The sequence below is a fragment of the Mobula birostris genome, chromosome 11 (genome assembly GCF_030028105.1).
Source record: "Mobula birostris isolate sMobBir1 chromosome 11, sMobBir1.hap1, whole genome shotgun sequence".
NCBI lineage: Eukaryota > Metazoa > Chordata > Chondrichthyes > Myliobatiformes > Myliobatidae > Mobula > Mobula birostris.
Window position 1 is genome coordinate 68,192,275 of NC_092380.1, and position 27,983 is coordinate 68,220,257.

General features: G+C 40.3%; 2 protein-coding genes across 5 annotated transcripts in view; one reads left to right on the plus strand and one right to left on the minus strand.

The window, feature by feature from the left end:
• prr33 (proline rich 33) overlaps nucleotides 1–5,865 on the plus strand; it is a 33,653-nt gene extending 27,788 nt beyond the window's left edge. For both annotated transcript variants that reach the window (XM_072272440.1, XM_072272441.1), the window contains one exon: nucleotides 3,465–5,865. In XM_072272440.1, coding sequence (XP_072128541.1) covers nucleotides 3,465–5,708 — 2,244 coding nt within the window. In that variant the 3' untranslated portion in view covers nucleotides 5,709–5,865. The remainder of the gene's footprint in view (nucleotides 1–3,464) is intronic.
• LOC140205159 (caldesmon-like) overlaps nucleotides 1–27,983 on the minus strand; it is a 182,661-nt gene that overhangs the window by 4,328 nt on the left and 150,350 nt on the right. For all 3 annotated transcript variants that reach the window (XM_072272445.1, XM_072272444.1, XM_072272443.1), the window contains 5 exons: nucleotides 27,375–27,456; nucleotides 26,367–26,498; nucleotides 22,190–22,288; nucleotides 16,593–16,685; nucleotides 15,760–15,868 (listed from right to left, as the gene is read on the minus strand). In XM_072272445.1, the coding sequence (XP_072128546.1) occupies nucleotides 15,764–15,868; nucleotides 16,593–16,685; nucleotides 22,190–22,288; nucleotides 26,367–26,498; nucleotides 27,375–27,456 (511 nt within the window). In that variant the 3' untranslated portion in view covers nucleotides 15,760–15,763. The remainder of the gene's footprint in view (nucleotides 1–15,759; nucleotides 15,869–16,592; nucleotides 16,686–22,189; nucleotides 22,289–26,366; nucleotides 26,499–27,374; nucleotides 27,457–27,983) is intronic.

Genomic DNA, 27,983 nt, shown 5'->3' on the forward strand with positions numbered 1-27,983 from the left:
ATATCAAAGCATCTCTCCATAAAAACTGAACTACTAATGCCATTTTATTCTCACCACTAACTTTCAGATTTGATTACTCACCCACACATAAGGGACAACTTACTAAGTATGTGTATTACAAAGGTTCTTTTGCATAATTTTTATGACCCTAAATCTTGCCTAACATTTTGATGCCAACTGAGACCCAATAAAAGTTTAAAAGTTTAGCAAAAAAGAAATCCTTCCTTGAACTAAGCCTACCCAAAAGAGGATAAAGGGCTGATTCTAATCTCAGATTTTTCAAGATCTATTGGGAAAATCAGAGTTGTTTTATATCCCAAATGGGGTCAATATCCTAAGAAAAGGCAATGCACAAACATGGGGAACATTAACTTCTGGCAGAATTCTCATCAAGAAACATTTCCCTGTTCCCATAAACAGTAAGCTGGTGCAGCTTCTATCTATTAAAGTTAGTTGCATTGAGTGCTGCTGACTTGCACATTGCCCTGTTTCTTTTCTGGGGAGCATCTTATACTGGTTGAACTCTGGTCTGAAGTGAGGAGGGGGTAAGAATGGCTGACTCTGCATGATGGCCTGAACGAGCTCTCTAAGTTATGAGATGCTGGCGCAAGGACAGAAGTAATAATCCTTCCTGCTGACATCTCACCTTACACACACTACTTGTGCAAATTAGATCAACAGGCAGTTGTCACACTGTAAGAGCTGGCCCAGAAACTGTCAACTACCACTTGCTGCAAGTAGGTCTCCATAAGTGAAAATCAAAAAAAAAACTTCAGCTGCTGAAAATCTAAAATAAAAACTGAAAATGCTGGAAACACTCAGCTGGTCAAACAGCATCTGTGGAAAGAGGGATTGTGTTAACAGTTCAGATCGATGATTCATCTAGACTAGGAAAGAGATAAAGCAAATGTAAAGGAGGCAGGGTGGGGGGGCAGATAGGACAAAGGGGGCATCTCTGATGGAGTGACAACAAGGTTGCCATGGGTATCAACTGTAGAGTTCATCTGGTTAATGTGTTAATGAGAGCAATTTGTGAGAGAGATAAAATGAATAAAAACATGAAATGAGGGCAATTCGAGAGTGAAAACACAAATAAAGAAACATAAAAGTTACAAAATGTTGGATGTAGATATAGAGAGAGAATCAACTGAGCCAGTATCACTAATGGATGACCACTTGTGATAAAGGTTGAGAAAACAAGTTACCTGAAGTTATAAGCACAAGAGATTCCCATTCCCATTCTGACATGTCTGGCCATGGCCTCCTCTACTGCCATAATGAGGCCAAACTCAAATTGGAGGAGCAAGACCCCATATTCCATCTGGGTAAACTCCAAATGAATGGCATAAACATCGACTTCTCTATCTTCTGGCCTTTCTCCTCCAAACCCCTCCCTCCCACCCTTCTCTCTTTTTCTATTCCTCATTCTGTTTATTCCTTCACCCCTTCTCCTCACCTGCCCATTACCTCCCTCTGGTTCCTCTCCTCCTTCCCTTTCTTCCATGGTCCACTGACCTGTCCTATTAGATCTTTCTTCTTCATTCCTTTGCCTCTTCCACCTATCCCCTCCCTGCTTCTTACTTCATCCACCTCCCCCACCTGGTCTCATCTATCACCTGCCATCTTGTACTCCTTCCTCTCTCCCACCCTTTTTTTCATACCCTTTGTCCCCTTCTTTTCCAGTCCTGCTGAAAGGTCTTCGCCCAAACCATTGACTGTTTATTACACACCATACTATTGATGCTGCCTGACTTGCTAAGTTCCTCCAGCAATTTCTGTGTGTTACCTAGTTACAGAATTCCACATTGAGCTGTGACTATGAAGTAGCTAATCATAGAAAGCGTCTCCAAGCAGGTCTCCATCTTCAAAGAGATAGCAGGAGCCAGCATGTGATTGACTGAATTGACATAATGGAAGCCAAGGTGCCAATCCTCAAGTTTGATTGTACCTTGAAGTAACACAAGCTGAAACTCTAGCTTGCGAGTGGAATGAACAATTAAAGTGGCAGGAACAGAGAGTTCAGAGTCATGCTTGCAGACTGAACTCAAAGCAGTCACAACAACGTGTGTTGGGTTTCTCCAGTGTTAATTAAGCAGCTGCATCATTTCAAGCCCTTTGCCTTTCAGGAATGACTTGATGCATTTGTGCTTTTGCTGATGATACCAAGCTGGGTGTCAGTGAGAGTTGTGAAGACAATGCAGAGTGTATCCACAAGGATACATACATAATGGTTGATGATGACATATAATATGACAAAGGTGATAACATATACTTGTTGAAAATAAAGAGAAATATAGTATTTCTTTTAAATCATGAAAAATTGAAACATCAGTGTCCAGTTATCCCAGAAAGTTAATGTGCAGCTAAAATAAAATTTGTGTTGGGCGTGTGGCCAAGTGGTTAAGGCGTTCGTCTAGTGATCTGAAGGCCGCAGGTTCGAGCCTCAGCTGTGGCAGTGTGTTTGTGTCCTTGAGCAAGGCACTTAACCACCCATTGCTCTAGTGGCTGTGCGACGAGTGGCACCCCACACAGACTTCCAATCTGCGCCTTGTAAGGCATGAAAATGCCCCACGTAGGCCTCTCTCTCATGGTCTGAGTCGACGTTCCCCTAAAATAAGCAATTAGAAATGCCAGAAATATACTTGTCTTTAGTGCATGTGAATTTCGATGTGAGAATAAAATGTCTTTCCAAATTTTTAAAATGGCCTTGGTGAAACTGAACGTGGAATGTTGTGTATGTGCTTGGTCTCCTTATAAAAAGAAGGAAGGATTTACTTAAAATAGAGGAAAGAAACACATATTCTTCTGACTAGTTCCTGGGATTGGGGAGGGAGTTGTCCTAAATATAGGGCTTCTTCTCCCTTGGTTCTCACTCTTCCGGAACTCGATGGGGTAGATGTCTTCCCTAGCTGGGATATCTGAAAATATGATCACTTTGTTAAAGTAAGCCCACGCAGGGCAAAGATGAAAACAAGTTTCTTCATCAAGGAGTACATCTTTGAACTTCTCTTTCCAAGTAGGCTGTGGAGGCACAGTCTGTGAGTATGCTCACAACACTGATCAATAGTTTTTGAGTATTAGGGGAATTAGGGGCTATGGGTTGGTAGAGGAAAGTGGCACTGAGGTTACAGAGCAGGTTTGAGGAGCTGAAAAGTCATTCCACCCCCTATTTCTGCTCCTTTTGTTCTTCTCTTACCCCCGATGTTGTGGATTGTAAGCAATTGGAAGGATCAACACTTTGTACCCTTCCACTGACAAGTGCAGATGTCTCTGCTTTAGCCAACACACAAACAGGACTGGCCATTCAACCTCGAGTCTGTCCTGTCCTGTCCTATCACATACTGTAGATCAGAGCCGAATGGAAAGGATCCAGCACAAGATCCTTCTGCTGAGAAACTGAACTGAATTGGCAATGTTTGATGTGAAATCAGGGTGGAATTAAGTACTCTCTCATTGTATTTCAGGGAATTAAAATGTTAATGGCTATGCAACACTGCGTATCTCCGCACCCCATGCCACCTCCACCTCTGGCACCAAAGCCCAACAAAGACAATGCCAGGTTACAAAAAATCTTGAAGCGGATTGCAAAGCAGCAAGTTGCAGAAATATCTGTACAACCTGAGAATGCATCGGAGAAGCCACACTCATACCCATCCAAGCCCTTCCGGGCTTCTCTGTCTCCAGTTAGTGAGGCTAGTCCTGACCCGGAGCAGCGTGAACGCCGGACTCGATCGCTTCAATCCCCAAAATCTACTTTGCCGCCTCTCAGACAATACCTGACAGCAGTAACCCCAATGCATGGCATAAGTCTATATCCCATTCGGAAAACATTTTACAAGGGCAAGATAGAGATCCTTCAAAAGGCACAAGTAAGTGACGTGCAGATACCAGCTGAACCTCACAGGCAGGGCCTTGGTCAACAACTCCAGCCTGTGGTTCCTGTAAAGACGTTTTTCTTTTCCACAGATCAACCAGGTAGCAAAAAACAATCACCAATGCTTGCTATACCACCTCGGTTTTCCCCAAGTTTTTATACGCAGCCTGGCACAGAGATTCCCACTGCAAACATTTCCAGAGTTGAATATATTAAACACAAAAGCCCTGGACCTGAACTTCATGTTGCTAAGCAATACAAGGCCAATGGTCCTCAGAGCACTGTGACAACGTCTACAGGACATGAGTTTGACCTCAACAGAGCAAATGCACCCGCCTATGAGCCCCTGAGGTCTAAGACTCCCACCTACGAGCCTCCGAGGGTGAAGACTCCCACCTTTGAGCCTCTGAGGTTGAAGACTCCCACCTATGAGCCTGTGAGAGTAAAGACACCCACCTATGAACCTCTGAGAGTGAAGACTCCCACCTACGAGCCTTCAAGAGTGAGGACTCCCACCTATGAGCCTCCGAGGATGAAGACTCCCACCTTCGAGCCTCCGAGGGTGAAGACTCCCACCTATGAGCCTCCGAGGGTGAAGACTCCCACCTTCGAGCCTCCGAGGGTGAAGACTCCCACCTATGAGCCTCCGAGGGTGAAGACTCCCACCTTCGAGCCTCCGAGGGTGAAGACTCCCACCTTCGAGCCTCCGAGGGTGAAGACTCCCACCTTCGAGCCTCCGAGGGTGAAGACTCCCACCTTCGAGCCTCTGAGGGTGAAGACTCCCACCTACGAGCCTGTGAGAGTAAAGACACCCACCTATGAACCTCCGAGGGTGAAGGCTCCCACCTACGAGCCTTCAGGAGCAAAGACACCCACCTATGAGCCTCCAAGGGTGAAGACTCCCACCTTTGAGCCTCCAAGGGTGAAGACTCCCACCTTTGAGCCTCCAAGGGTGAAGACTCCCACCTTCGAGCCTCCAAGGGTGAAGACTCCCACCTTTGAGCCTCCGAGGGTGAAGACTCCCACCTTCGAGTCTCCGAGGGCAAAGACACCAAACGTTGAAATCCCAAGAGAAAAACCCTTTACACAGGAGGTGCCTCATGGGAGCGTCACCAAAAAGGCCACCAGTGTCACAGCCGTGCAAAATGATGCTCTTACATTTGATGCTGGTCGTGCTAATGTGGAAATACATCATACAGAGGTGACTACCATGGAGAAAAACAAAGTAATGACTGAACTCAGGCCGTCTAACTCAGTTGCCGAAACAGTAAACAAAGAAGAAGTGAAATCATTTCCAAAAGCAGCTCCTCAACTGAAAGCTGCCAACAGAATTAAACCTCCGAGAGGTACGGTAAGTGGATGGTCTCGTCTCAAGAAACATATGGTGGTGGAAGAAGAACCACCAACATTTCCAGAGCCAGAGAAAGAACAGCGAGAGTCAGAAGCTCAAAAAGAGAATCACAGCGAGGCAGAGAACAAGAATCTTGAGACTCAGAAAGCAAAGGGTTCAAGAGCTAACAAGATGTGGGATGCCATGCTGTTTCAAATGTTTGCATTGAAAGAGCATTTGACAGAGACAAGGAAACCAGACCAACAAGACCCAGATAAATCCACACAAACGCAACAGAAAACATGGTTCAGTTCACGTCTGCCGCTTCTACTTTTTAGGCCTAGATTTGATGCTCGAAGGTTAAAAGAAGCAGCTAAAGGTCCTTTGAAGAGGATTAGTAGCACTTTGTTTGAATCAGGTCTGCATCGCAAAGCTATTGATGGTGAAGAGCTGAAGGATTTTAATCGAACTGCAAGAGGTTGGCAAATAAAAGCAGCAGCCTAGTTATGCAAATTAATGAAACAAAGTGCCCTGATGACATCCAGAGTATACCCTTACCTCTGGAACACCAACAAACTAGAGTAACATCTCTACTGCCAGAATGGATTAATTTTTTTAAAATAAATACAACTATGTTACTAAATGTAATAAAAAGTAATTTCATCCAGATTCTGTTCTTGTGAATTTATTTAACTTGCTCCATTATTCAGTAACTGCACTAGTGTGTGTGTTTGTGTGTGCACATGTGTTTTCTAAAAAGGCTGACACCTATGAGGTAAACCATGAATTCTTGATGTAGAGCTGGGCAATAAAAGCAAGACCTGGTGTGATGAAGGTAAGTGGGAAAACAAGTCTCTGGCATATATTATAGGCACTGCAGAATGAGGTCTACATCAGACACAGCACAGATGCTACCCCCACAAACATGAGGAAATGATGAAGGGCCTCGGTTCAAAACATCAACTGTTTACTTTTCTCCATAGTTGCTGCCTGGCCTGCTGAGTTCCTCCAGCATTTTGTGTGTGTTGCACAGATACTACCCTGTTCAGTGACAGTACTGTTAAGCCTAGCTAGGAGAGGTTTTAAAAAGGAAATAAAAAATTTCAGCTTTGAATTTACTTTATGCGATTTGTAAAATCTCAATTCAAATGAATAAGGATCGGAAATTTTCACAATTCAATACTACATGAATTCAGTATGATTTTTTAATTTTTAATCTGTAGCTAGACAAGAATTGCTAACCTACAAATACTCAGAAACTGCCAGTATGACACCAGATTACATGACAAAACGTATTTACATTAAGCACATAAAACTTATCCAGGTATCTGAAGAATGAGACATTACAATCATTAACAATGCCTTGAGTATGAATTCAAAAAAGATGACTAAACCTTAGACCATGGGATATTTCTGGGACAGCTCAGTAGATTAGATGTAAGCAACTGCACGCTTCACATATCTCGAGTGTATACACCTTTGGTATGTATAATTTATTTTCTTTTTCTTGTAGGTTGTTTTCAATGTAGCACTATTTAACTTTTATAAAATGCAGTGTAAAGTGGGAAACATTGAATCAGCAGCCCTTTAAATACTTTTCCCTGTTGTGCTTTTCATTGAGGTCCTTGGCAATAAAATGGAGGGAAGTACGTATAAAACGATAATCCAATATCAAGCTTTTTTTTATCATCTCCAAAGTAACATTACTTATACAGTGTCGAACTTTTCCAGATTAACACTAAAGTTAAAACTTATTGTGCACTGGCAGTGGACAGCGGGGGTGGGAGTTATTATGCTGCATTGGACTTTGAGGAACAATCTTAATTTATTCTCCTTTACACTTGTATATTGAAGAATGGCAATAAACAATCTTAAATCTTGATTTCACACCAATGCGTGGAAAGTATTGGGGGAGAAACTGAAGACAAACAAATGGAAATTAACAACAGTTCAGCCGGTGAAAATGTATTTAGGACATACCCTTTACATCAGAACCAGACTAGAACTATTTGTTTTCATTAAGGGTGTGACAGGTTTTAAATAGTCTTTGTAATTCCAGTGTTTCTTGTTTTGCCCCCAGATATTTGCAGCTTTCCAGTTCATTTTTGATGTGATGCCTGATGGATTAGAGATTGCGCTAATAGATGCCATTAATCTAAGATTTAGTTATCTGTTTTGAATTCATATTCAAGGCATTGTTAATAATCATAATTCAAGTTTCATAAAATGGTCATTGTGATATATTTGCTCCAAATTCTTTGCTTCTCATCTTCTGTAACACGAGTTAACACCATCTGAACATTCTAGTACATTATTTCCTTGTCACTCATTCCCAGTCACATCTGGGTCCTAATGGATAGAAACTTCTCATTTATTTCAGAAAGTCTCAGGTTCCTGGCTTCTCAGATAGGATTAATGTAATGCACAAAGAAATTTAATAGGTATTAGATATTAATAGATAGTAGTTGCATGATAGCACTAGTATAAATCTGGGCCTGGCGTGAGTCGCTGGGTGGCGTGGTCTAGGCCCAAAGCCTTTTGCTGCAGTGGTACCCAGGCCCTTGTGCGAGGTAGAATTCGCTGTTAAGACAGTTTAAATATCCACCCAGATTGGAGGCAAGGGCCAATTTCACTCGCTGTCCGCAATGTTCGTTCCTTTCTCTAGGGTGCAGGAGCCTTTTGCTGTTCGTTGTTTGGTCAATTTAAACATTGGCCCAGACACACTGAAAAGAGAGAATTGGGATCTGAGGCGAGAGCCGATTTAACTCGTTCTCTGCAATGGTCAGTCCTCTCTCCATGGCACTGAGACTATGAAGACTGCTTTGGCTGCTGTGCTCCACGCTCATTAGCCTGATGAACTGATAAGCATGGCTTTGGCCCTACTCTGGCCTTCAGATCTCCGGACTCAATTTTGGTGTGGACTGTTCTTGTTCATTTTAATTGTTAGCATGATTTGTATTTTTTTTTCTTTCTCTTGCATATTGGGTGTGTTGGTCTTTTCTTTCTCTTGAATTGGGTTCTTTCAGGTTTCTGGCTTTGTGGCTACCTGTGAGAAAGCAGAACTCAGGACTGTAATAATTTATACATTCTTTGATAATGAATGCACTTTGATGTTGATTTGATGTGCAGTGTTGAGCTTCATTTCCACTTGGTGCTCAATTGAAAATCATCTCTCATCAAAGCCTCTGTGCATGCATATTTTTACTATGATTACTGGATTGATGATTATTCACTTCAATGATGTTACATTCTGTACGTTTCAAGGAACAATTCTTCCAATACACTTTCAGGGATGGATACAAATCTCTGCCTCTTTTTGTATATCCTTATCAAACTCTTCTCCTTCTCCACACACAAAACACTATCAACTTTACCACATTACCTTCCTGGATGCTAACATCACGTGTCCTCATTGAATTCCATAATCCAGTGTGTTCTCTACTCTCTAAAGATTTTGGGATTAATAAGATCCTGCCAGAAAATATGCAAGACAAAATCCAAAGGAGCATAAATCACAAGATAGGAAGGAGGCCAATAAAAAAAAAAGCACATGGCAAGTCTTTATTCTTGCTGCTAACTACTGCAACTGCTACTAGGCTACACTAATGAAAAATATATTGTATTTGGGTGTATCAAATAACCAAGCTACACGCTTCTGTATCAAGCCTCTTTGTGGGATTTCTTTTTAAGAAGAAAGGCTCAGGGATATCTATTTGAGGATAAGATATTGGTTGGACTGCCCAACTTAGAGCAGACAAAAATAAAACCCCACTGTAATTCAGCCACCAGCTGGTCTTCTACTGATCAAATATATTTTTGGTCGTTGGGCTAAAATCGGACAACATAAAAACAGAGTGTTAATTCAATAGATACTTATATAATATAGTACATCACATAAATGATGGAGCTTACTTTTATAACTTGTGCATTCAATTCACATTCTCTGGTTCAATGGAAGTTTATCACAGAAACAGCCTTCAAAGTGAAAGAGGAAGGTGTGAAGATGTTGGAAACTGGCGCTTCCTGCTCTCTGTTTCAAGATTCGAGATTGTTTTTTGTTATTTGTCAGGACACAAGTGTAAATGAAAATTAAATGACTGTTATTCTGGATCTGAAGCAGAATAGTGAAAAAAAAAGCAGAACCAACACAATAATAATGACCGTCTAATGATGCCCTAAATTTAATCATGAATCTATTCACACTTGGCCTATTTACATAGTAAAGACAGTAAATTTGTGTTTTCAAATGCGAAGAAGTAAAAACATGGGATAACATGTTTTTAGTATTTCTGTGGGGCAGATTTTCCTCCTCTTTTTATATATTCAAAGATATTTACCTCCAAGAGGACCAAACCTTGTTGTGGTTTGGAGGCTTGCATACCTCAATGACTCAGAGAGCTATGCTGGTTGGAGTCAGGGTTTTATGCTTTGGCTCTTGGTAGGGTCACCCATGCCAAACCCAAGGTCAAAGGGTAGAGGCCAGACGAAGAGTGGTCCGCCAATCCTCCAGGTTCGGCGGCTGAGCTCAGGGCTAACAACCTCGACTGGTCAAACAAAACTGTTTGAAACAACAATGAAGAATCCTTCTACATCTGAGTGTGACAGTATTCCCAAGTCTCCACCTGGGACGTGCATATCTGACAGTAAATTGAGAGGAAGCTACTGATGTGATGAAAAAAGCCATGAATACCACCAGAGATGGAGGTCCTTCATTGTTGCCCTAAATACCAGTGGCGTAACGAGCAAAAGATGATGATGATTTTGGAAGGTAGGACAGCCCGCGAGTCATTCTGTTGGTTCCAAGTAGATCTTTTGATAGTAATTTCACTGCCACAATTTGCTCCCAAAAGTGGTATTTGCAGTATATTCTATCCAAAAATTAGTAGATCTTTTATAGTTAGCCATAATGGGAACACACGTAACCTTAATTCTCACTGTCTTCAAATTAACCAGAAATAAAAGCAGAAAATATATGAAACATTTAGCAAGTCAGACAGCATCTGCAGAAAGAGAAAAAGATACAGCATCCCAGTTCAAAAACCCTTTGTCAGAACTGAAGGATTAATTTGGTTTCAATTTATACAGGTGTTCACTGACCTGCAGAGTGATTCATAGAGTCATACAGCACAGAAACAGACCCTTTGGCCTAATGGGTCCCTGCCAACCAAGATATGTCATCCAAGTTAGTCCTATTTGTTGGCATTTAGCTCATAATTTCTAAACCTTTCCAATCCTACATGTCCAGCTGTCTTAAAAGATTATTATTGTACCCACCTCAACCATTTACTAGGTCCATGGTCTCCTCTTATCCCAAGATAAGGCCACCCTCATGATGGAGGAGCAACATCTTACATTCCATCTCGAACCACTAAAAACATTTCCCCTCTTCCTCTGTTCCTCACTTTGACATTTTACCTCTTCTCACCTGCCTATTCCTTCCTCTCCAGCCCTTAACCCTTCCCACCCACTTGGTTTCACCTATCACCTTCCATCTAGACTCCTTCCTTTCCCCCCTACTTTTTTATTCTGGCATCTTCCCCCTTTCTTTCTGGTCCTGAAGAAAGTTCTCAGCCCAAAATGTCAACTGTTTATTCATTTCCATAGATGCTGCCTGACCTGCTGAGTTCCTCCAGTGTTTCGTGTGTGTTGCTTTGGATTTCCAGCATCTGCAGACTTTCTCATATTTTTCACTTACTCTAGCTGTTCATTCTACACACATACCACTCTTTGAGTAAAAAAAAGTTGTCTCAAGGTCCTATTAAACCTCTTCCCTCTAAATATATGCCCTCTGGTTCATGATTTCCTAACGAGAGCCTTAACTTATCTATCTCTCTTATGATTTAATACACTTGTATAAGATCACCTTTGTCTATCTTTAACTTCAGTTTTCCACCAGACTGAGTTTCTTTCTGATTGTTATTCAGCTTAACCATGCTGAGCAAGGAGTTTAGTACATACTTTAATACAGCTGATTGTATCTTTTCCATACCATTCTACAAAGCACCTGTGCTAACGACAGAGTTTGATCATTTAGAATGATTAGAAGCTCCTCGTCAATTATTCTGAAGATCACTTTCTCAGAAGTTCTGGAGAGGAAACCTGAAATGTACTGCTATTCCTCCACGTGTCTAGGATAACTTCCTGATAAGAGGCCAATATCCTATTTGAAATATAACCCTAGCCCGGCAATTCCCAGTGGGAGCGTGGAACAGGTAAGGCTGAGGCTCTTTAAAATGAACTTCTAACTCATTTCCATCCATGAGAAACACTTTCTGAAAAATCACAGGTTTGGGAACACTAAATAGTGGAAAGTCTTACTAACACAATTCCGATGTCACAATGCTGATGAGATACACACATACCAGCAACAATAAAACAAAGAATGGAACAAGGCACGTTCGGTCCGCCATAAGCATACGATCTATTTAGTCCATGTCTTACCCATTTAATCTCCTGAATGGATCCTCTAGACACATTTCTCCAACCTTGTTTTCTATCAGTACTTGCCCCAATACTCTGTCAAAGCTAATGTTTCTATTTAATATGACAAAGATCACGATTCAAGTGTTTTTGTTACGTGTACCTTGAAACATACAGGGAAGTGCATCGTTTGTGTTAACAATCAACACATCCGAGTATGTGCTGGGGGCGGCCCACAAGTGTCACCATGTATTTTATTGTCAACGTGGCATGTCTACAATGCTTGGCAGAGCATCAACACAAAAAGTAATAAATAATAGCATAAACAAGCCTCATTCCTCCCTCCCATTCACACACATACACAATCTTTTAACCCCAGGAGAGGCCTCCAGCAGATAGACTCATGCCTGCAGACACCAGTCTTCAACCTGTCCAGCAGACTCGCAGAGATTTGTAGACTTGACTCCAGCCACTGGGCCTTAACTTCCAGACTTCTGATTTATCCTCAGGCCTTGATCCTCTGTATTGATCCCAGGACAACTTGATCACCGAACAAGAGGTCTCGAACTCTAGTCTCACCGATAGCAGGACATTGAACACTAGGTCTTGAAACCTGGTCTCATCAATTCATGAACTCTAATTCTAGAACACAGCAACAACTTGCTAACCTGGGGGAAAGACCCTCATCCACTTACTGCTGGTCTGACATCCAACCACCAACATCCCATGTCTATGTTGCTAGTCTCTGAACACAGAGCAGAGAATTTGACTCTGGCCTGCTCTCTAATTCCCCCACATCCCTATTCTTAAACCCCAACCTCACCTCTAACTCCCCTCTTTGTCTCCAAATCCATCCTTATGAACCTTAAAAAAAACTAAAAGTTAAACAATTAAAAAACAACGAAACTGAGCTGTGACACAACAGAGGTCCCCTTGCAAAATGGCTCAAAAGCTTTGAGGTATTAGCCTGGCACCACACAGGCATGGAGAAGGGAATCATAAGAGCTCTCAGAGGGCTACTACTTGAACAAAAACTTATCACAGATCTACTGAACCAGCTCCTCTCCAAACTGTCAACAGAGGACTGCAACAGGATGACCCCCAGAAAATCTTGTGTAGAGTAAAATAAATTCAGGTAATGGACACTGATATGCAGCAAGTACTTTGAGGACCTAAGAAATCTCTGTGAACACTAAGAAATGGTCCTCAGAATTCCGAATAGATTTCTACATCCACATGAAGCTCCTCTGTGAGAGAACAGAATTCTATAGGGTAATCTGTAAGGTGAATCAAAGTAGGAATCTACACCCCAATTCCAATTGTTCTAATCATTCTTGCATCCAGGTTTTCCACCTCCAAGCTATGCACCATGTGTGATCCACACCCTTATACTCATTTGCATGCCAGACATTGCCAGAATTGAACTCCAAATTCCGACACCCCGAGCTGTAATAGCACTGGGCTGACCACTACGCTACTGTAGCGTCCATGAAACCAAACAGGCTGAAAGGAGAGAAATATGAAAAAAGATATCTCAGGGATCACTCAAATATGCAAGGGTATTCAGCTGAAGACAAAATAAAAGTCGGAAACAGCTTTTTGGGGACACATGTGATTCTGCAGATTCTGGAAAATCTTCTGCAACACACTCGAAATGCTAGAGGAACTCAGTCAGGCAGCATCCATAAAGGGTAATGAACAGGCAATGTTTGATAAGGACATAATGAGGTCCTTCATTCGAAACAGCGTTTGCCTGGTTCTTGACTATCATATTGAAGAGTATGCAAAGGCTGAATTATGATCAACACAAAAATATAACAAATAAATCAGCTTTGATTTTGCATTCTTCTGATTTAATACACAAGAAATGCAACAAAAATCAAATTTAAAATCATTCAGCAGTTTTAGATTTTAATCAAAGAAACCTAAAAACTAGAAGAGAAACAACAGGAGCTGATATTTTTAAAATATTGCTTTGACCAGCAGAATCCTATAATTAGGTGAGGAGGAAATCTGCGCCAGACAGCACAGATCTATACATAGGGCTGAGTAACATGTAACACACGAGTCTCAGACCTGTCATCGTTCCTAATGCCATTGGTATATGTCAGACTGCTGAATTGGCTAATCTAAACAAACATTCCTGTATGAATCACTCTAAAGCCACAGTGCACATTTCATTTGGATAACTTTGACAAACTAAAGACAGATGGATCTGTTCCACAATGACTCTCAATTCATACAGTTCCCCTGGAGGTAACTATACACCACCAGAGTAACTGGCGCTCTGGCTGATTAATAACAAGTGAATCAAAAACTTCAAAGCGAGATAACCTTTCATATCAAATAACGGATGCCTGTGCAACAATGCTGCTGGACAACAAGATGTATTATAAATAATATCAGAGTTACTTATAACAGAAGATCAATACATCTCCTCTTCCCCCGCCAAATCATTGAAGTCAATTAAGCATCATCAAGCCTTGGACTGAAGAAATGATAGACTCAATATTTCCATTATGAATTTCAGGGTCCATGTAGGGACCAGGACCAGCAATCCAGGGTTCACTGAGAACATTAGGTTGCACTAAATTAAATGTGTTTGCATCAAAATATCAGACATGTTTGTATGGTACCGAAAGCTGAACGCCCCAATGAAGCTCTAAAAGCTTTAAGATCAAAAGTGGAAATATTCAGTAAGTCCAGCCTCATCTATGTAGAAGGAATCAAAGCTGGCATTTCAAGTCAATGGGGTTTCACCAGTATTTTTTGTTTTATTGCGCAGATTTGCAGCATTATAAAATAATTTAAATTGCTTAATCTAGGGATTGGCATGAAGCTGAAACACTAAACAAATATACTAAGATATTGAGACTATCTATCTAAATTTAATTTGAGCAAATCCATACCCTATTTAGTCTTCCCAATATAGCAGCTTCTTCCCTTTCATCATCAGATTTCTGAATGGATAATGAATCCATGAACACTACCTTACTATTTTTTTCCCTTTCTTTCTTCCACTATTTATTGAATTTAATTTTTCTATATACTGCTTGTAATTTATAGCTTTTTGTTATTGTGTATTGCAATGTACTGCTACCACAAAATAACAAATTTGATGACATATGCCAGTGAGATTAAACCTAATTCAGATTCAGATTTGGACATTCTGTCGTGATCTACATTTAGATCAATTTCAAAATATGCAAGTAATTTGGCAGCTGTATTAAAACTAGTTCAAATGAGTCATGGACAGAGAACACCAGGGCTGGACTAAGATGCTCACAACTACAAATCCATAATAACCAACTAGTGTAAAATATGTCAGACTGTCTTACTAACCACCAGAATAAATGGCAGGATTTATCTTCCTTTCCATTCAAAAGGTTGCAGACTAGTGGAGTTATTGAACTAGCTACCTTCTGATTGTTTGTACGTTAACAGAGTCATATCCTTTGTTTGCCATAGTGCTGTGGAATTTCCCAGCCTTTGCTTCAACAGGCAGCTCCCTTCGTTCAGCAATCTACTTCTACTAGTGCAACTTGATGGCTGAATCGCAAGAGGCCTGTGGCTGAGTGAGACTGCAGCCTCTCCCAGGATCTCTGACCCAATCTATGGTAGAGTACAATGCAGGGTGGGGAAGGAGGAGGGAAAACAACTTAGCCATGTAACAGTTCACCCAAAGTGACAGCCAAGGTGGCAGAAACATTTGAGGCAAATCATTAATTAAAGATAGAGGATTAAGATAGAAACCCAGATGTTGTTTCAGCTGTCATCTTTCTTTGGAGTGAGGCCACATTCTATCCAAAAACAATACATAGCCAAGTAATATTGTCTAGGATTTTATGTCAATCAATAGAAATCAAAGGAAGTGATGCCATCATCAAGTGTGATGACCTTCCCAAAATGAGGGCAGATGGAAGATAGTGCAGCGTACACTGTGAACTCAGACAGTAGGATTGCCAATAATGTACGTGCCACAGGCTGCAACTATGAGTCTAGTGCTGGTGTACATTAGGTTTGTCAAAAAACCCACTGTCAAGCATTTCAACCCAATGGGAATTTACTTTCACTGAAGGCCTGCTAAAACCCAACCTGTGATTTGCATGCTGACATCAAAGAGAATTGAACTCACTTGATTAGCTATTTTCATTGGTACCATGTTCATCATCAGTAATGGGGACTTTCTCATATTTGCCATGACCAGTTATCACAAACTTGTACCTTGCACTCGAGGGGTGATTCTAGGATTAAGCAAACAACAGGATTATTTGTTCACTACATACTCTAGAAAGAAATACAATAAAATTAGCTTAACTGACAACATTAAAATAGCTTCAGAATATTGTTTCACTCAATGTTAATAGATTGTGACCTAGATTATAACAACATACTATGGCTAAAATTACAACATTCTACTATGTTTAAAAAAAACACTTAAATTTGATGTGATTTGGGAAATTACATCAAGGCAGCAAAACAGTGTAAGTTTAAGTAATTTCGCAATGAACTATTGCAATAATTGTGGAACTAGGGCCAACTATATTGATGCTATTTGTCTGTGCACTTGCTATTGGCATCAGTTAAGGGATAATAGTCTACAAGTCATAGACAAAGATGGCACTGACAATGTTAAAAATGTGCAAAACCTCCCATTTTTCATTATTGAGCATAGCTTTATTTTAAAATTCCAAATTTTATTCAATTACTTGAATTTCACATCAGTAGCTGATTGATTGAAATCTGCATCTGAATCAGTGACCCAATACTCTGCATACTTGTCACACAATGATTACTTTAACATATAAAGTACTCTCATGTTATCACGAACACCGTTTACTCTTTTCCCTAGATGCTGCCTGGCCTGCTGAGCTCCTCCAGCACTGTGTGTGTTAACTTCCATACAATGCTTGCTTTTGTTTCTACTTAAAGTCCTCCTAACAATGAGATAATAGGTAGTGTACTCACCTTTCCAGCATTTGGTAGTTTGGTGAAAGAATGGGAATCACTCTTGTTTTCCCAAATATTCTTTTTGCTCTTCACATCCCCTGTCTTAATTTCCTATAGAAATGCAATGATACAACATTAATTGTAATGATACGATACCGATTACTTTGTTGGATCAGCTTAATCTACTGATGGAAATATTAAGGAAATATATATCAATATGACCCTTTGTAAAAAATTGATTTTACTTGCACATAAAATACACAAGTGCTTAGGTGACAATGTTGCCTTTTTTAAACAACAAAATCTTTAACTACAAATAACAACTATTTGCCAAATAAACACTTCATTCAAAGCAGCAGCTACTGACAACTGCTAATTGGCACAAGTAATGACAATTCAGTGCTTTAAGCTAATGGTTTGTTTTAATGTTTTAATGCTATCTTGAAGCAAAATAACTTGAGCCAATGTATAAAAATTCAAGCCAATGTAATTGGTTTTAACTGATGATAGGTCCAACATATTCTTGAAGACTCGTGTATTCACAAAATACCTTACAAGACACGTGTCATGAATTACTCTGACACAAATGAATGCCAAAATAACCTAACCATTAAAACTTTATTTTAAAGCATGCTAAAATAACACATGGAGAAAAAACAATCTGCACTATGGAAGTCCAAATAAAGCTGATTCTCTAACTTTTCATAGTTCAATTTCTGGAGCCAACTCCCAGGGAAAACAAAACTTGGATTCATCCAAACAACAGGAATTCTGCAGATGCTGGAAATTCAAGCAACACACATCAAAGTTGCTGGTGAACGCAGCAGGCCTGGCAGCATCTGTAGGAAGAGGTGCAGTCGACGTTTCAGGCCGAGACCCTTCGTCAGAACTAACTGAAGGAAGAGTGAGTAAGGGATTTGAAAGTTGGAGGGGGAGGGGGAGATCCAAAATGATAGGAGAAGACAGGAGGGGGAGGGATGGAGCCAAGAGCTGGACAGGTGATAGGCAAAAGGGATTCGAGAGGATCATGGGGCAGGAGGTCCGGGAAGAAAGACAAGGGGGGGGGGGACCCAGAGGATGGGCAAGAGGTATATTCAGAGGGACAGAGGGAGAAAAAGGAGAGTGAGAGAAAGAATGTGTGTATAAAAATAAGTAACAGATGGGGTACGAGGGGGAGGTGGGGCATTAGCGGAAGTTCCTCCAGCTCAAATTCACCCAAGACTAAATTAGGTGATGATTTAATTGAGTCAGTAGTTGTTATCTGGTCAATAGTGGTCTTTCTAGTGTCTATTAGGAAGGACAAATACGTTTGTAAACAATGGCCTCAGCTGTGCTGTTGGATTGGAAGGTGCGTGGAGGCTAAACACTCTCCAGGTATTACCTTCACTGGACAGCCAAAGATTACTGTCAGCCTTCTTAAACACTTCGTTGTGAGGTACCGAAGAACAACATTAATGAAGGTTATTCAACAGCCCAGACCATCACCCAACCACAAATTAGAGGCAAAGTCTGAATATTTACAATTATTTCAGCAGCTCCCAAAAATAATCGGACATCTCAATTAACATTAAAATGGTTTTTTATAACATATAATTTAACATGCAATATAACATGCATAACATGTAAAACTACAGATTGTTTCTGCAGTTAAATTAATTTCTTCATATTTCTGTTTCCCATAAACTGAAATTGAATGCTGTTTAATAATAACCTCCGAACAGCCTTACTTAAAATCATAACTGTCCAAAAGATTTTACATTAATTGCCATATTTTCAAAGACTTGCTGTAATCCCTGAGTAATAAAACTGGCTCAGTACATTTAGTCATGCAAACAAGCAGCTACTTTGAACTGAATAATTATAAAGTTAAGACCAACTATTACCATATAACCATATAACAATTACAGCACGGAAACAGGCCATCTCAGCCCTTCTAGTCCATGCCGAATGCTTACTCCCATCTAGTCCCATCTACCTGCACTCAGCCCATAACCCTCCATTCCTTTCCTATCCATATACCTATACAATTTTTTTCTAAATGACAAAATCAAACCTGCCTCTACCACTTCTACTGGAAGCTCATTCCACACAGCTACTACTCTCTGAGTAAAGAAGTTCCCCCTCATGTTACCCCTAAACTTTTGCCCCTTAACTCTCAACTCATGTCCTCTTGTTTGAATCTCCCCTACTCTCAATAGAAAAAGCCTATCCATGTCAACTCTATCAATCTCCCTCATAATTTTAAATACCTCTATCAAGTTCCCCCTCAACCTTCTACGTTCCAAAGAATAAAGACCTAACCTGTGCAACCTTTCTCTGTAACTTAGATGCTGAAACCCAGGTAACATTCTAGTAAATCTCCTCTGTACTCTCTCTATTTTGTTGACATCTTTCCTATAATTCAGTGACCAGAACTGTACACAATACTCCAAATTTGGCCTCACCAATGCCTTGTACAATTTTAACATTACATCCCAAATGCTCTGATTTATAAAGGCCAGCGTACCAAAAGCTTTCTTCACCACCCTATCCACATGAGATTCCACCTTCAGGGAACTATGCACCATTATCCCTAGATCCCTCTGTTCTACTGCATTCTTTGATGCCCTACCATTTACCATGTATGTTCTATTTTGATTATTCCTACTAAAATGTAGCACCTCATACTTATCAGCATTAAACTCCATCTGTCATCTTTCAGCCCACTCTTCTAACTGGCCCAAATCTCTCTGCAAGCTTTGAAAACCTACTTCATTATCCACAACGCCACCTATCTTAGTATCGTCTGCATATTATTGCCAGTAGTAAGACGACTTTGAGCAATATACAAAGTGCAGGAGGAACTTGGAAGATCAGGCATCATCTGTGTAGGAAAATGGACAGTCGGTGTTTCAGCTTGAAACCTTTCATTTGGGCTGAAAGATAGTAGGGAGAGAGCCAGTATTAAGAGGTGGAGCAAGAGCTGGCAAGGTGATAGGTGGATCCAGGTAAGGAGGGAGGGTGTTAGGTAGATGAGGGAGGAGAGAGAGTGGGAATAGTGTCACATTGCCTTAGGATTCCCTTAACCAGCACACGAGAGACTGGCATAGTTGGACTCCATGCTAGAGAGGGCATCCCTGGACAGAACGCCATTGGCAGTTTTTAGCCAAAGTTCAGAATCCAGTCATTGTCAATCGGTAAAGACAGTGGTGTGGTTGCAAAATCAAGATTAAGTACCTTGAGTGAGGAAGCAGGTCTGGTGGGGTAGCTGGAGACCAAGTATTCATAAAAGAATGCCAACTGAGAACAGGGTAGACCTCAGATGCAATAAAGATGGCATTAATTGAAGCAACTCACACACAGAGAAAGCCTCTTGGATGGGAAAATGAGGGTAAACAGTGGCGCCTGAGTATTTTTCTTGTCCCTGCTACAAAGAAGATATTATGCAAGGAAATCACTGTTCTCGCTCCCACAGTAACTTCTCTGTCAATTCCTTTCTGTTTGATAATGTGAAACACCATCAGAGATCACAACACACAGGGGTTTCACTGAAAACATTTACAAAATGACCTAGAAAATCCCAAAAGAATTTGTACTTGAGACTGAAAAGGGGACCTGCAATGATGTTGAATAGAATATCCTCAGGGTATTTCGCAACACAAACCCCAGGAAACCCTGATGAATAGAAAGGAATGCACACTCAGCTGCAGTGTAGCCATGTCTCTGCCATTGCATTCGTCACACATGCCTCTCAACACGCCTTGCAGTTAGTTAAAATCCACAGAAAAATTACCTTTTGAGAAGCCAGTGTACAGGAGGATTTAAGAAAAGGTACAGAAGATGCAGAAGGAGTTAGTCAAAGCCAGAGGCAAAGCAAATCCAAGAAATGGAGAGAGCCTGAAGAGAAGGGAAAGAATAAAAATACACAAGATGAAAAATCGTTTTTGCTCATAAGATTTACGACAATTAATTTGCTTCCTTTTTCCAAGGAATGAATGATTCATGTCTACACATGGGTATTATGACTGCTACTCATTAGCAAATTCAACAGTCTCTCTTCATCAGTAGTGTCCATACACAATAAACTTGTTTTTTAAAAAATATATAGCACTGGTTAAGGCTGACGAATAATGGAAGGGACAGAACCATGGCTAGCATCTCTGAAAAAAAAACCCTACCTGACTTCTACACTAGGCTGACAGCCCAAATGGAAAGGATAAAACAATTTTGGTTTTATTGTGATTTATCAATAGCACAGATGAGTTAGAAGCTTTTGGGATTGAGCTACTAATCAAGGCTCAAACACGAGGAAATCTGCAGATGCTGACTCAATGGGCCAAATGGCCTAATTCTGCTCCTATATCTTATGGTCTTACCTTATATTTGAAGGGACAGAACCATGGCTAGCATCTCTGGAAAAAAATCCTGTCTGACTTCTACACTAGGCTGATAGCCCACATGGAAGGGATAAGCCCTGATCAGTCAACACACTCAAAAAATGCTGGTGAATGCAGCAGGCCAGACAGCATTTATAGGAAGAGGTACAGCCGAAGTTTCGGGCCGAGACCCTTCGTCAGGACAGTCCAATCTATTTGCAGCATTTTCATTACATGGTCTATTCTGAATCCTTTGACTAGAACACAATCCAGGTACGTCCTTCAGAATTCATAGTCTATGCAGAACCTGTAATCTACAACATGCACAAAATCCTTGAGGTAACGCTGGACTTTTACAACTGTTGGTATGATTCGCAAGATTTCTGGATGGTGATCTCATGAATATTCTTTTTGGATTATTCTTAATGCCAACAGACAACACCCTGACCCAAATTACCAATTCCCTCCCCCCCCCCCAATACCTTCCATCTGATCACACCTGTGTACCTAGCACAGCAAAACATTTTTTTTTGCGGGCTCACAAATTTTCTGAAAGGTCATAAACTTGTAGATTTTCCCTTTTCAATGTTTTCTGCTCTTCTCCTACAGATACTAGCCCTGGCTGAAGCACGTCTTCACATGTGCCGGGCATTCTCTGCTACTCCTCAGCAGATGGGCTTGCTTTATGCCTGAGCCAAGATATCGAATATAACACCTTGTCTGACTGCAAGGGATGTCTGACATCCATGTACATGTATAATCCTGCAGTCTCTCTGCTGACTGGAGATCAATCGAAAGATGCTTCTAATTCTCTTGTTAAGTGCAAACAATGGTCGGCAACCTAATCCCGAAGTACCAAATTCTCCAATAGACAAAAGAAAAATCACTGTACTTGGCTTAATTGCCTAGATTTTCCCATTGGCACTATTTTAACGTTGATGTAAAGCGAAATAGGTTAATATTAAGATGACGCATCTTATAGAAAGATTAAACCAATAGTTCTTCACTTGCTTTTGATATTTAATTTTTATTATGCTTACGATTAGGGGCAAATAAAATTTCGTATTGTATGACCTACAATGCCACTTACTCATTTATTTAACTTTTTAACATTAATTTCTAGTTAATCACATAAGAATAGTGGTAGTACAAAAATGTGATGTATTAGAGAGACTGTGGCCTTGCAATAACGTATTTTGTGATCATTATTTACCAGTGAAATGATAAGTACAGAGTGGGAAGGTGGAAAATTTTACTTACGGCAAGTTTGGAGGGACTAGACTTGACACTGGACTCTGGGTTCTTACTGACCCACTGACTGATGAGGTCACAGACACCTATTTTCAGTCCTTCGGTATCCTAGATAAAGACAGGCAATATTGGAGAAGATAGAATGCTCATTACTGAAACATTATAAGATGGTCTTCACCCAAGTGTCAAACCAATCACCTACAAACATCTGTTTTTGATATCAAAGAGCAGGAATTGGCTATCTCAATGTTCTTTATTTCTACAAAGCATTTCTCGACTGTTAATTGTGCTCTGGTTGAAATAAGTTGATTGCATGTTTGGTTTATTGATTCTTTTTAGATTAGGATTTTGTTAAACAATACACAAGACTCAACTGAACTTGGCTGCAAGAGAAACTACAACTGTGAGTGACATCCAAAAATTGTGCAATCAATTTTTTTTTAAAGAACAGTGACATCCAAAAATAATGCAACCAACTAGAGAACTCAAAGCTGCCCTTGGCATAAGCTAAGCAATTTTTAATCAAAAAAGGCCAAAGGTTTGTTTACAGAGAAGTAATTGGTTCTATAGTAGAAGTTTCATACTAATTTCAAAGAAATAAAATACACTTAAGTTCCTAGGTGATGATGACAATGATTCAAATTTACATGAAAGCAAAAATGTTGGAAACTTGCAATGAGATCATAAAGCACTGTAAATATCAATGATCTGGCAGCATCCGCATGGACCTGCCTGTATTTACCCTCGAGGTACTGGGATGTTAAAGACTTGTACATGCAGAAGGTCTGAACTTGCACTCATTACTTCTGAGCTGTCTAACCTTTAGATGCTGCTGTAGACCCAAAATAGAACATAACATAGTCAACTATTCTGATTTCATTGTTTTAAAATTATTAATTGAAGTTCAGTAATTATTACAGTTCTGAATGCCTCTTAGTGTCAAAAACCTTCAGCTGACAAAGACCTTCTCAGCTAATACATGGGGAGACCGATTCTGTTCCTTCACTTTGCACAAGATTCCGTTGCTGGGCAGAGATTTGTCACTTCAGTTCTCCCTCAGCAGCTGAATTTGTACAAATCTGTTGCTTTTGTGTACTAACATGCAAATTGAGATAGATTCAGACTGATTTGCTCTCATTTATGTACATCTCCTCCGGACCCATTTCTTTTCCCTTTTGCACTGCACCCTTATATCTTTTGTCAATCAAAGATCTCCTTTCCAAAGGCATTTCCATTAGAATAAAGGAGGAATGACATGTCTAAGTGAGGATAGTCTGCAACTTGGGGTAAACTTTCAGATGGTGGCATTCCAATACTTCTGCTACTTGAACTGCTTCATTCACTTTTGGTATCCTTACCTAAAGCATGTTATATTAGCTATAGAGGGAATTCAAAGAAGAGTTATCAGTCAGGTCTCTGTGATGGTAGGACAGATTGATTAGACTAGGCATCGATGTGCTTCTCAAGAACACTGAGTGGTGATACCATTGAGAAATTCAAAATACTTCGAGTGCTGACAGATTAAATGTGGGCAGGATACATCTCTGACTGTGAAATGTAGAATCAGGAGCTACAGTCTCAAGAAAAGGGAAAGGCAATTTTGGACTGGGATAAGGAAAAATGTCTTCATTCTGAGGCTGGTGAATGCTTGGAGTTTACTGCCACAGAGGGTTTTGGAGAGTGTTCTTATCTGCTTTCAGAACAGTGTTTGACAGACTTCTGAACATTATAAGGAATCAAGAAATAAAGAGATAGGATAGAAGGTAGGGGAGGTGAGACCACCAGTACTGTATAAAGAGGTGCAATACACACAAAATGCGGAAGAACTCAGCAGGCCGGGCAGCACGTATGGAAAAAAGTACAGTCAACGTTTCGGGCTGAAACCCTTTGGCAACACTGGAGAAAAATAGCTTAAGGAGTAGATTTGGTGGGGTGAGGTGGGAGGAGGGGAGAGACAACCACCAGGTGCTAGGTGAAACCTGGGGGAGGGGGGTGGAATGACGAGCTGGGAAGTTGATTGGTGAGATGAGGTAAGAGGGGGAAAAGGGAACATCTCAGCTTTTTATCTCCAGTCCTGTGTGTGTTACTCGGATTTCCAGCACCTGCAGATTTTCTTTTGATGATGTATAAAGAGGTGAACTATCTCCCACCTCTCTCTCTCTCTGTCCGCTTAGAGGTCTCAACCCAAAACGTTGACTCTCCATTTTCCTTCCCCAGAGGCTGCCTCTGGCATTTTGTGTTGGTCCCTAGTACGTGCTGCCAGGGGAGTTGATTGAAGCAGATATGATAGCAGCATTTAGGAAGCATTTTGGCAGGCACATGAACGGACAGGGGATGGAGAAAGACGGGCTATGTACAGAAATATTACACGAGTTTAACTTGGCAAATTGATCGGCAGAGACATCACTGGGGAAAGGGCCAATTCCTGTGCTGTACTGTACTATGCTGTATGTTCATTGCAGCAAGGTTTGGATGCCAGATAACAACCTCCTGTTACTACTGGTTATGCTGTCAATGAAATTGTTGCAGCATATTCATGGCGGCTATATTCTGCCACCACTGGACTCAAAGCAGAGTATCTTTTGGGTTGAACATGGAGTACCAATTCAGTGGGCTGCTTTGCCCCGAATCATTTGAGTGTTATTGGGACCATACAGTATTCTATTAATTTGTGCATTCAAGATGGAGGAAAGACTCCAGTGAATCACTTGCTGCTTAATATCCAGCTTTTGACCTACAACATTTGTGTGGATTGCTCAATTGAGTTTCTTCTCAATGATATCTCCTCCAATCCCTGTTTTTGGAGTATCGTGGATGAGATTCTGAAATTATACTGTCATTGCATGTCACAGATAATTTTTTTGCACCCTTTGGTGTTCGTTATGGTCATCAACCAGAACCTGTTTGGTCAAGACATTAATTGCCATATATTAACTCAAGGCTGAGTGTTGTCCACTAATGTGGGAACTGATGGCTCAGTTGCCTGGTGTGTTAAGAATGGGCAAGCTTTACTTCAGAAAGGCGCTCTTCCTCTGGGCCAAAATAAGCACTCATTGTTTCTGAACACTTTCTTCTTCAACCTGTTTATTTATTTTGGCAAGGATCAGCAATGTTCTAATTTTACTTTATTTTAAACTGATGCCTTTAACAAAATTACCATTAATTTAATTTAAAATATTTATAAATTAATCTCATTGGATCAGGAACAGTTAATATCCCTCAACCATCAGGCTCTTGAGCCAAAGGGGAAAACTTCACTCATCCCAACTCTGAGCTGTTCCCATAAACTATGGGCTCATTTTCAAGGACTTTTCATCTCAAGTTCTTAATATTTATTGTTTATTTATTATTAGTATTTAATTTTGTATTTCCACAGTTGTCTTTTGCAAACTGGTTGTCCACCCTGTTGGTGGGGTCTTTCATTGATTCTGTTATGGTTATTAGATTTATTAGGTACACCTGCAAGAAAATGAAACTTAAGATTGTATATGGTGACATAAATGTAATTTAATAATGAACTTACTTTGAACTTTATTGCTAACTACATAGTTCTTCATATCAAATGAAATAAATGATAATCAAAGATTCTAGAGCCTATCACCCACTTTAACTCTCATTGCACCCTCAATATGCTTTAAATTTCTTAGTTTGGAAAATGTGTAGACACTATCAGCTGCATTATCAAATGCAAAAGCACTCATGGAGTTGATTGATGCTAAAGAGCCTGACCCTTGCTCTCTAACGATGCATTTGAAGTTTAAGAATGTTTGCAATTATTCCTTGGCTGCCTTGCAAACAGCTAAACCAATTGCCATGATGTGTCTGGAGACTTATCTCCTCTACTTCTGGTGTTGAAGTGAGTCTCAAAATTTGGATATTTGCCTCTACTGAACACTCGTTTCCCACGTTCTGACAGATTTGCCATTTCCACTCACAGTAGCTTTCCGTGATGTTTCTAGAAAAGATATCCTCTTAGGTAGTCAAGTTGTGATGCTATGCAGAGCTACAGGATGTGACAGCTGACAAAGCCTTGGATTTTCAACATTAAACTGGAAGGCTCAGTGAGCCCCACAGGAGTGATCAGGTTTCAAACTCATCTGACTCTGGATGTCAAGTCCAGTGGATCAGTGTGCACTTGTGGATAATGCTCTAAAGTAGCACATAGGTAGTAAAAATAATTCCCAACCTTACTCGGTGTCCCTCTGGTAGCTGTGCTACTGGCAGCATCACCTGTCTCCCATAGGTTCTTCATGGTGGCCACGTCCTCTGATAGGCTAGGGATGTCCAATGACGTGTGCCGCAGGGACTTAGTTGTGCTCTATTTGTGTGTGTGAGAGAGAGAAGGGGAAAGAAAAATCAAAACAGAGAGCAAAATTGATATGTATAGATCAACAAGCAATAACTTGCTGGCATAAGACTTTAGAAAGTATGGCTCAAACCCCTCCGTTATCACAAACTGTCCAGGTCCAATTACTAGCAAAGGACTGGAGGACTAAAACGTGGGGGATTGGTGATTTTACAATATTAATGGGAAAGAGTGGGGCAAAAATTAATACCTAAAAGAGGACATATCAAAATGCTACATGCTCCTCTTGGAAGAAGACAAATGAAAGACATTTTAATTAGTTTACCGGTAATTCAAGAACATCTGTCCATTTTCCACGAGCAAGTTACACCATTAATTCCTTCCCATCACACACTATAATACTGACTACACTTCAAATGTATTACGTTAGCTGTAAAAAAATGCTTTGGGAAGTGCCAAGGTCAAAGAGAGCATGAACATCCTGTTTAGCTTTCTCTAACCGTTTCCGATGATTTGTTTTCAAAATGTATCCACTCACAATAGTGAATGCAGAGGCCTTATAGCAGGATATGTGTGGGGTGGAGTGGTGGGTTAGAATGCTGTAATGCATCGGTTCAAGGCTGAAAGAATGGCTATTTCAAATCAATATAAATTATTAACAGAGATTACTAAACTAGCAACCAAGGATCACATTAACAACAACAGAAGAGATTAAATGTTCCACCAGGCTATTCTGCAGGTTGGAAAGGTCAATGACAGTTTGATTTAAAAAAAAGGTAAAACAATAAAACTCACAGATGTACACCCAACTACAGTTTTTTAAATGCGTTAATTTATATGTGGATAAAAATCAATACTGAGCTGCAACTGCAATATAAATCAAATTACCTCAATGGCATTGGTATATTGCTCCAATCGATCATCAATCTTTGATATGTTAGTTATGGGCTGACTCTTCTTAACACTGTTACTGTAATACAAAATTGTTTTAAAAGTAAAATTGCATAACAAAGCTTTTTAACAAGACTGCACAATCACACAGGAACTTAAGAAGGGGAACCATTCTTCACAACTGTCAATTTCTTAGTTTATTGACAAGATGGACTCATTGCTTCATCAATGATAGGACTTGGGTTAGCGGAAGCAACGATTCGATTCTATGTGAGAACTAAAGCCTGAGTTCTTGCATTCTGATAGATGCAAGACTGGAGGTGAGAGGAATTGAATTGAAACCGAAGCAGACAAAATAGTCAGGTCATTGTTTTCCAGGATCACTGGCAAATATGAAAAGTTCTGCAGGGCGAGGTTTAGTAGACTAGCATAGCAAAGTCAAGTTTAAGGAAGGGTGTTGAAGCCGCTTCAATTCCAGTTGGATCAGCTATATATTCTGTTGAACTTGTAAGAGTGAAATAGGATGTTTTCCTGAGTTAACTAACGCAACAGGGTAAATGAATTTGTAAAGTTTGGTTGGGGCAATCTTATCATGTTTGGAGCTTA